The following is a 10754-nucleotide window of genomic DNA, read 5'->3' as shown; positions in this document are numbered from 1 at the left end:
TTGAACTGTTGAACAAAAACACCCACCTACTCCCATTCTAAAGCTTGGAAGAGCAAGGAAAATGTTTAATTTAACTCCGATTGGATTTGTCTGAAAGAAGAAAGTCATATACACCTAGGATGCATCGGGGGTGAGTGAAACACAGCCTAATTTTCATTTTTGGGTGAACTAACCCTTTAAAAGACATTTATAATGTTACAAAAGATTTCTATTTCAAATAAATGCCATTCTTTTGAACTTTCTGTTCATCAAGGCATTGTGAAAAAATTTATCTACAAAAATAAGAAGCACCACAACGGTTTTCAATATTGATAATAATAAGAATAGTTTCTTGAGCAGCAAATCAGCATATGCGAATGATTTCTGAAGGATCATGTGACACTGAAGACTGGAGTAATGATGCTGAAAATTCAGCCTTGCATCACAGAAATAAAATACATTTTAACATATTAAAATAGAAAACTTTAAATAGTAATTATTTCTCAGTATTGCTGTTTTTTTTTTTTTTTAGGTATACTTTGCATAAGAGTCATCTTCTTTCAAAAACACAAAAATAATCTTACTGACTCGCACCTTGTGACTAAAGTAGTACATTTCATAAATCATCAGTGTTTCTGCCTTTGTCAGACCAACAACCTTTTTAAGCAATACATGATTTAAATGAGAAAATTAAAGTAATAGCTGGCCCACAAATGATAATTGTGTCATTATTTTGTGCTAACATCATTTACAGATCATTTCAAACCCTTATGATGTTCTTTGTTCCTTGAAACACAAAAAGAGACATTTTAAAGAATGTCCAAGCTGCTCTTTTCAATACCCTAAAATCTCAAGAGCGCCAGTGGTTACCTGTGGCCTTTAGCCGGGGTTTAGGGGACTTCTTGTCCTTCTTCTCCACTCTCCTTCCTCCTCTCTGCACTACTTTTTTGCCTTTCTTTTTGGAGCGCCCATAGTCGCTGTCATCATCATCATCAACCATGAAGTCTTCATCACTGCCTGACTCTTCTGCAACAGAGAAAATTGTAATATACGGGCGTTTAATTTGTGGCTCAAGTCAAAAAGACTTCAATGGAATTTTTGTTCACTTGTTTATCATTTGCCAGGCCAAAATCATAAGTCTAATTGCTTAAAAAACAATTTGACAACTAGTTGCAAGGATGAGCAACAATAATAATAATGACGCTTAATCAAAGTGACAAAAATATTTAACAGTGCAGTTAAAAAGTAGCACACTTACGGTCCAGGTATGGTTGTTTTTCCTCATCTTTGTCCTCATCCTCACTGCCTCCGTCTCCCAGAAGGATTTCTCTCTGTTTGGACACGGCCTTTGACGCAGCCTGCCTCACCTGCCTCGGTTTCCTGCTCACCTCTTTATCATCATCACTATCATCTGCAGAGAACATCATGCACCCATATTTTCTTTTATGCTTCATTTAATTTGCATCTATTTTCACATCTTGCACTCCTAAACCGTGGTTGTTTCATATATGGATCACATGATCTTATTCAGTCTTAATGGGCAGATCTTGGCCAAAATAAGACTAGACTTAATGCTGATAGTTTAACATCTGGTGCTTCATGGTTAATGCATTAGAGTTCAAGGGAAAGTGACATTTTTTTTGTCGATCCGCGACTCACCTCCACCTCGTTTCCTCTTCAGTGACTTTTTGCCTGGCTTCTCCGCCTTTCCTTTCTTTCCCTTCTTGGCCTTTTTATCATCATAGTCACTTCCTCCATCTTCGTCTCCCTCTTCCTCTCCAAAGTCGTTGTCTTCATCGCTACCGAAGTCATCTGAAGAGCACAAGATTAGAGCGTAATCATCTTTTTATGAATCACTAACTCACCTACGGTTGATGAAAAAATTCAACGCAATTTACCTGCAGAATCATTTTTGGATTTGGAGAGTTTTTCTTCGGAATCCTCGCTGTAAGACAAAAGAAACGGTTTGTTAGTAGTTTGATCTTTGAAGGAGAACGTCCTAGTGTGTGGTAATTATTTCCTAGTTATAATTAACTGCCGCATATGTGGGTCATAAGGAGAAAATGGATCTCAAAAAGGTTCACGATTCCCAGAGACCCGAACACACACAAAACCAGTCATGAAATACACTCATTTGCACCATTTGATACATATAAAATGATTTAAAGTGCATTATTCTGATAATATTTGTTCATCAATTACACAAAAGCTGAAAACAGACAGATTCTTGCCTCTCTTCCTGCGAATTCTTAGATTTCTTGTGCTTGATTTCGCGAGGTGGAGCACGTATCTTCTTGGTTGTTTCCTTTTCTCTCCCATAGTCCTCATCTGGAGGCAGAAATTAAGACAGATTGGACCACGAAGTACACGATCGCACAAACCGACTATCTAAAACCGTCTCATGAATTGACCTCCAGAATACTTGGATGCCAATATTGAGCAAACATGCAAAGAGTACTGCTGACATACATGAATACTTTTCTGAAAAGCTAAAACAATGCATTTTAGAGATGGTTTAATTACCTGCGTCATCAGATTCAAACTGGGAGTAATTCACCACCTTTCTGTTCCTGTAAGAGAGAGAGAGAATACTGTAACAAGAGTTTCCAAGCACACATTTGTGATGCAGCGGTGCGTGTGACGTTAATTCATGTTTTAAGGTTTTACAGACCATCGGAAGGTGGTCAGCATTAAAGCTCATTTAACATGCCTCGCTTCATTATGTTTACTTGAATTAATGATCGTTAAACAGTTCCTCAATTAGTGTTTCCATAAGGGTTTCATTAATACTGCAGTCTTGTCCCATTTAACCACTCAGGCCCACAAGTGTTGAGATGCTTGAAGAGCCACAAAGTTACTTTTAAGTAATTAGATGGATCACAAGACTTTTTGGATTATAATTTACAATACACTTTAAAAAACTGGTGTAGAAACAGTTTTCACTCAGAACTTGCTAGTAAATATTACAAAGAAATGGCCATTAACATATTGAATGAAATGTGCAATTTACAAAAATAAATAAAAGAAAAAAAAGTGTGTAGAAACCGTGTTCACTCAGAAATTGCTAGTAAATTTTCTAAATAATTACAAAGAAATGGCAAGTTTGAATTAAACATGAAATATTAAAACTGAAATTGTATTTTGTTATATTTTTTCATGGTGTAATTAATCATAAATTCAAAAAGCACATGATAATATACAGAATGAAATCTATTTTAACAGTAAAAACTGAAAAATTAACTCGGAATTTTCCTCAAATAGCGCAGGAATCTTGCCTTAGTTAATTTACTATTTTCTTTTCATTAAAAATAATAATTAAGCTTGTAAAATTAATTTCGCAAGAAATGTCTCTGCATATTCTTATTGGCAACAACTTTTTTTTTCTTTACTGTAAGACTCATTTTAGAATCTCTTATTTTCTTGTTTCATCTTTTTAATAACAGCGCTGGCTAATATTAAGTTATTCAAGTTTTATCGTAATAACAGTGTCTTTATCAGTAATAACAGTATCTGTTCGCGACATTTGAATCTTTTTATATCGGCCCTCGGTCATCTTTTATAGACACAAATAACGCGCAGTCATATATACTAATCCGCCGTTGTACTCTGAAATCAAAATGTGGAGAGTGAATATGAATTTGTGAACGTTTTCCACAGAACTCCAAACGGGGGGTGTGGTCGCTCTCCGCCGCCCCGCCCCCCTCTGACGTCACCCGCGTCGTGTTAATTTACCACTATCAAAAAAAATCCCTCAAAAAACAACAACGGCCTTTCGCAATCTATTGTTTCTGCACTACCGAGGTATTTGCGCAAATATGTGCGTATTACAGGTTGCAAAATCACTCGAATGGGCCCATGAGCACCTCCAGTGGGATTTTATTACCCCTCCTGAAGCCTTGGCGAGGATGAATGGGAAGCCATATTCTCAGTGGCTTACAAGGAAACATGAAGCCATTTAGTGCTTCTCACACAACAGATATATTCTGAAATGTGGGTAGGTGATGCACAAAGAATATCAGATTTCAGAATCCTGGTGGATGCATGTTAGAAACGTGCTACATATGCCCGTAAATATAAAAGAGACAGCCCTGCGCCACTTGAAAAAGAGACAACGAGCAAAATGCATGCACGATTGAGCCAAAATGTTACAAAATCGAGCTCTAAACAAGAACCTAAGGACGCCTGGCACATGCGTGAAACCTAGAACTCAGTGTGCATGCAGCAGCTATCAGCAGGACGAACGGAAACCCACGTACCTCACTGGTCTTGCCATTTTGCAGGAATACTGTAGAGGTTAAAATTGTGAAAGAGCAAAAGAAAAAGCAAACAAAATGTGGTATTTTAAAACACACGAGGGTGACGTCGCAAAACCAACGCACTCTCCCTGCGGTAAAAATTAAACGATGCGGGAAATATTCCTGCTCTACGAAAGTATTTAGTTCAAATTTTACCTTCAGCTACTCAAAATGGTGAATAAAACAAACTGAAACTGCAGCCTTCGCGCAACCTAACGATTGGATGGTGGGCGGGCATTTGCGTTTAAGCTCCGCCCACTCGGCTGGATTTGCCCAGAGAGCGACGCTATTGGTCAGTTTGAACGACTGTTTGATTTGGGATTGGGTTTTGTGACTGTCGGTCAAACAAAGGGTCTCTGAAGCATTTACCCTCCCCCTCGTTTGCGGATAGGTTGAACAGCATGGCTCAGAAACAAAAAGAGGCCCTTACAATATGCAAGATGTCCCAGTTTAAGTGTAGAACAACTTTGTGTTGTTTGTTTCTATTGAAATCAACTTTATATAAATGGATGTGCGCTTTATATAAGGGAGAGTGCACAACAGAAGGTTTGAAACCCCCAGAGTATTCATTTTTGCTGGCTATTGACCTAAAGTGGGATTTTAAGTAGATCATTATTCATAGAATGTTACTGCAAATATAATGATAGCAAAAATAGTAATGCTAACAGTAATCAGGCCTAATATTGTTCACATTTCATCACTTAAATTTGTATTACAAGAATGTTAATAATGTCTATTATTATTTTGATGAGAAGTAATATACGTTTGTATATTTTACTTTTCTTTTTTTTTTTAGCCTTTTCACAATTCTTGTCTTTCCCAATGATGATTCTTCTCAGAAAGAAAGAAATGAAAAGCGCAGTAAAAAAAATGCTGTAATCAAACCTAATCTAATATCCCCAGTCTACCCTCAGCTTTGTTTGCTTTATTTGGTTGACTTCATGGCTCAGAAATGATCCTAGTTTGTTATTGTCCACTTTTGTTGTTTTTTTTTCACTGAAATTAAGTTTGCGTAAATTAATATGCGGTTTGAAAGCTTAGAAAAGATGGGGTTTAGAAAGGTTTCAGACCCACAAAGTGTTGATTTTAGCTGACTTCTACCTTAAAATGTGCCCCAGCTTGATATTAATAAAAAAAATAAAAAATAAAATGTGATTGCAAATGTAATAATGTATTACGTTAATATTGATCTTCTTTTGCGTTTATATTATAAAAGCTTTAATAACATTTACCCTTGTTACTTTGACGGAAATGAATGTGAGTAGCAATGCAGGCTGCTTGATATTCAGTCTCCAGAGTCACATGACTGCAAGGCATCTGTATTCCAGCATAAGCAATGTATCTAGCATGTCGTTTCAAAGGATTTTTATGCATACATGAAATGCAGTGACTGTGTATTTCGCTGTATTTCTGTTCCAGGGAAAAGGATTTCTTCCTCTTTATTCTCCCAGTCTTTCGCTGCAGACCCTGGAATCCTCTCTGCTCAGCAGTTATTGAAGTGAGGAGAAGGTACGTCTCCATGGCAACCAGGTATGATTCTCATCCGTTTTATTTATTTATTTGCCCATCCATCAGTGTTTGCATTTCTTTAGCCTTTTCTAGTCTTCCGAAGCATCTCTGTATGAGTTCCTGAAAAGGAAATCTGCTATCAAGGGTCAGTCATCTGATATTGTTTTTGTTTATTTGGATGCATGTCATCTGTTGCCACAGCAACTACTCACTTTTCTCCCTGGAGTGCACACAGAAATCACATCTAAATTCGAAGACAAAATGCTGTCACAAAAAGTAGGACATGTACAAAAAATCCTCGCACAGGCTATAACACCATACAGATGTGGGGCCCACATGCATAAACTTGTGTTTGCTCACAGCTTATGGGCAAAGTGCAATTAAATCACTAGTTTCTGTTACACAAGGTGCTTGTCAAAATTCATTTGATCTGGAACTAAATTTTAATGTTGGTGAATCTCACAAAACCTGTCATTACATGCCCTCTCAAAGAAATAAATAGAATAATTGTTTTTAAATCAAGAATGTTTTTAGAATCATTCACTTTTTTCTTGCATTGTGAGAAATAAATAAACTAAAGAAAATAATTATTAAAAAATGTAAATTGTTTAGACAAGTGAAAAGAATTTGAGAAGATTGTATTTTTTAAATAATAAATCAGAAAATAAAATGAAAGCATCACAATCCAAAAATCTTAACTGTTCTCAAATAGACTTGATTTTCTTAATGCAAATTATAATTTTGATTATAATACATATGTTTTCTAGGGTGAAATGTGTCCTGGACATATTTACTGAGATTCATCCAGGTAAGGATCTCATAGAAACAGGTTGCATGTTTATACTTCCTGAATTACAATTTTTAAATGCACCCAGAAAAGTAAATAACTTTTAGTAGCCCGTCCATTTGATTTAAACTTGATTTTTCTAAAACTCTACAGTTGCAAGGCTAACAAAAGGACACAAGAGGGAAGTATGGCACTGCTATGATATGATTTGCGTAGAAATTATAATCCAGTTTTCTACAGAGATATGGATCTTTTAATAATAGAGCTGTTATGCAGTGTTAGTGTTTCTGTGTGATCTTCAAATGAGTTCATGTGCAAATTCATTGTGATTCTATTAAAACTGTCTGACTGTGTAATTTTTCTGTGTGGGCTCTGTATATAATAAGCAGTATCTGTTTACCTGACTACAAAAAAAATAAAATTTAAATTAAAATTGTGTGCTTAAGCCATGCTTACAAATGTCAGTGTCTACAGCACAAAATATCAAACCAAGAGCCATTTATATTAAAGAAAGACTGCACAGGCACTGTTTCATGCAACACATTTTACGAAAAGGTATAATGCAGTGATGGTTGTGCTTTTTTTTATTTTACAGATACTTTTTGGAGCCACTGTATGTATGTATTTCATGTGAATTCAGAGCTGTACACTTTATTCAATATAAAAGGTTGTTTTGTTCTTTGGCAATTGATGTACTAAAATCGACGCGTTTCAGAAAGGTGGGGCATAGAGGAGAAACAATAATGTACAGTATGTGGAAAATAATGTTTTTTGAACCTTAAACCTTAAACCTATAAACACATTTCATTACACCAAATACACCAGATAATGTTCTTTTTTAGCAACATCATATGACCCCTTTAAGTGCATATTCTAAATTTTTTGAACCACAGAAATTCAGTTCATAAAATACAGACACCAAGGTTACTGTGAAGTTTGTAAAGCTGAAGTTGTTTAAATTGTGTTATACTGTTAAAAGTAGATGAAATAGCATTGGTTATGTTTTCACTTGTAAGTGATGCTTGATCTGTGCATATTTCTCTCCTGATTCAGACTAGACGACTTTTCCACTGGAGAAAGCAATATTATGGATTATGGACTTGTATTTATCCGGAAAATTTGTATTTTAAAAACATCTTAATGAAGGATTTGCTTCCAGACATGCAGCTTTTCACTTCACAGGACATTTGTGACCCTGGACCACAAAACCAGTCATAAGGGTCAATTTTTCAAAATTGAGTTTTATACATCACCGGCTGAATAAATAAGCTTTCCATTGATGTATGGTTTGATAGGACAATATTTGGCCGAGATACAACTATTTGAAAATTTGGAATCTGAGGGTGCAAAAAAAAAATCTAAATACTGAGAAAATCGCCTTTAAAGTTGTCCAAATTAAGTTCTTAGCAATGCATAATACTAATCAAAAATTTTGTTTTGATATATTTATGGTAGGACATTTACAAAATATCTTCATGGAACATATTTAACTTTACTTAATATCCTAATGATTTTTGGCATAAAAGAAAAATCATTTGAAAATTTGGTGGAATCTGAGGGTAAAAAAAAATCTAAATACTGAGAAAATCGCCTTTAAAGTTGTCCAAATTAAGTTCTTAGCAATGCATAATACTAATCAAAAATTTTGTTTTGATATATTTATGGTAGGACATTTACAAAATATCTTCATGGAACATATTTAACTTTACTTAATATCCTAATGATTTTTGGCATAAAAGAAAAATCGATAATTTTGACACATACAATGTTTTTTTGGCTATTGCTAAAAATATACCCAAGCGACTTAAGACTGGTTTTGTGGTCCAGGGTCACATTTATTGATGGACTGAAGTCGTGTGGATTACTTTGTGATGTTTTTATCAGCTGTTTGGACTCTCATTCTGACGGCACCCATTGCATTATTCTTTTAGGTCCTGCGACGAAACCTCTGAAACTTTTTATTTGAATGTAGTGCCTGGACTTACATTGTAAGCGCATTACTGTAATTTTAGAGATTTTAACTTGTATTGAACCCGGGACATTAACCAGCAAGCATTGACCAGCATGCAAATTCATGCTGCAAGCTATCAGAGAGGCTAAAGGTCACCCAGCTGCGGGCGTTTAAAGATGCTGTCGGTGTCAGGTTGTATAGCAGGTGAAGGTTCAGGTGCAGGTTACACTTGAAAGAGCAGGCACTTTCTCTTGCCACAGCACCGTCCAGCATCTCCATCCTGAAACATACAGGAGTCCAGATGCAGCTGCGTCCCATCGCTGAACCTCTGATAGCACACTTCAGTCAGTGCTGTGGGGAGTTTATTCAAATAGATCTCAACGCAGCCTGTTTTACACACAAACTCGCTTCGAGAACCCAGTCTGGGAATTTTGAATTTTAAGACATACTTATTTACATTTGCAGGCAGACTATTCTTAGACAAAAGCCCTGCAGAAAAATGAGAGGAGACTCGCAGCGAGAGGACGGCGGGAAAAAAGTAATAATGTCTATTTTATTGAAGCATGGCAAATTAAAGAATCAAATAGGTTGTTACCTGTTATATCTAAATGATGGATATCTGTTATGATTCTCAACTTCAAAACTGTGTTTAATTTATAACATTTTTTATTTTATAGTATTAAGGGGAAGTCGTGGCCTAATGGTTAGAGAGTCAGACTCGTAACCCAAAGGTTATAGGTTCGAGTCTCGTACCGGCAGGGATTGTAGGTGGGGGGAGTGAATGTACAGCGCTCTCTCCCACCTTCAATACCACGACTGAGGTGCCCTTGAGCAAGGCACCGAACCCCCAACTGCTCCCCGGGTGCCGCAGCAAAAAAAATGGCTGCCCACTGCTCCGGGTGTGTGTTCACGGTGTGTGTGTGTTCACTGCTGTGTGTGTGCACTTTGGATGGGATAAATGCAGAGCACTAATTCCGAGTATGGGTCACCATACTTGGCCACATGTCACGTCACTTTTTCACTTAATTTTCAATCAGCTTATGCAAAAAGTGTGAAAATATAATATAAAAGCTAACTGTAATTAGTCTTGATGTTGGCCATTTTGATCAAAAATCTAAATCAAAAAAGCCATTTCCACCACAGAATTGAATTGGTAACATGAGATGTAGTGGAAATTACATTTAAATTAGTTTATTTTCTAAAAGTCCAATTATGCCCTTTTATATATATACAGCCCAGATGTACTTTTCACAGAACATAAATCTTGTATATTTAGCAAGAAGCTCCACACAGGAACCATTTTTTGATTTGCTTTGTTTCTCTTTAATCCTGAAAATAATTTGTTTCCGTGATCCTCCCCAAAACATTCTCTAACATTTTACAGGAAGCAACACTGAGTTTGAATCTGTAGTAAACTCCAGATGGCTTGAAGCAGGACTTTGAAACCAACGACAAGGAATAGCTGAAAAATTAGGGGCCGCAGAGCTTTAACGCCCCGCAAAGCAACTTATTTAAATTAGAACAAAGACGTTCCGGGATGAAACATTCTCCTCAGCCAGAAGGTATTTTAATGCTAGAATATATTTAATGCTAATGCCTTAGAAACTTCCAAGAGAGACGTTTTAAGGAATTCTTAAGCCGTATTGAAGGGTTTAAAAACGTCCACACAGTTAGATAAAATCTTTAAATTATTAAACCTTTAGAATGTTCATTTCTAACAGTCAACTGAAAAAATGAGGCTTATATATTGTTTCTATAAAAGGATTCGATTAAGTAATCAACACATTTCCAAACTGTCTTTTTTGCACCAACATGTATAAAAACGATTATGGAGCATTTGCAGATAATTGAGCCCTTGATAAGGTGATTGAAAAACTGACTCCTAACAGCTGACTGAACTGATTGAAACAGTAGTAACTCATGTTTAATTAGGAAAAACATGGAAAAGCATGAAAATGGTTATAAAGGGATTCAATTAAGTCTGTAAAAAAAAAAAAAAAAATCTTAAAGGTCAAACGCAGTGTGAACAGAGATATTCTCCATAAAAAACTCCTTCTAATGAAGTTGGTTGACCAAGGTAGTCTTGGTGGTTAAAGCAATGTTCAATACAAATAGTCTTTTGACAGCAAATGTGGCATGTTTATTTTATTTTCTTTAGCAGTCATTTAGCAGACGCTTTTATCCAAAGCGACTTACAAATGAGGACAATAAAAGCAGTCAAAACTAACAAAAG

General features: G+C 35.9%; 1 protein-coding gene across 1 annotated transcript in view; it reads right to left on the bottom strand.

Annotated features, from left to right (window-relative positions):
- LOC107751185 (nuclear ubiquitous casein and cyclin-dependent kinase substrate 1-like) overlaps window positions 1-4490 on the bottom strand; it is a 5653-nt gene extending 1163 nt beyond the window's left edge. Inside the window, exons 1-7 of the mRNA XM_016566832.1 lie at window positions 4236-4490; window positions 2503-2549; window positions 2211-2307; window positions 1878-1924; window positions 1639-1791; window positions 1238-1390; window positions 850-1005 (exon numbers count right to left, since the gene is read on the bottom strand). Coding sequence (XP_016422318.1) covers window positions 850-1005; window positions 1238-1390; window positions 1639-1791; window positions 1878-1924; window positions 2211-2307; window positions 2503-2549; window positions 4236-4252 — 670 coding nt within the window. The 5' untranslated portion in view covers window positions 4253-4490. The remainder of the gene's footprint in view (window positions 1-849; window positions 1006-1237; window positions 1391-1638; window positions 1792-1877; window positions 1925-2210; window positions 2308-2502; window positions 2550-4235) is intronic.
- Window positions 4491-10754: the final 6264 nt, after the last annotated feature.

Source organism: Sinocyclocheilus rhinocerous, unplaced genomic scaffold, assembly GCF_001515625.1.
Source record: "Sinocyclocheilus rhinocerous isolate Xijiao unplaced genomic scaffold, SAMN03320098_v1.1 scaffold362, whole genome shotgun sequence".
NCBI lineage: Eukaryota > Metazoa > Chordata > Actinopteri > Cypriniformes > Cyprinidae > Sinocyclocheilus > Sinocyclocheilus rhinocerous.
This window is presented reverse-complemented; position numbering and strand designations above follow the sequence as displayed.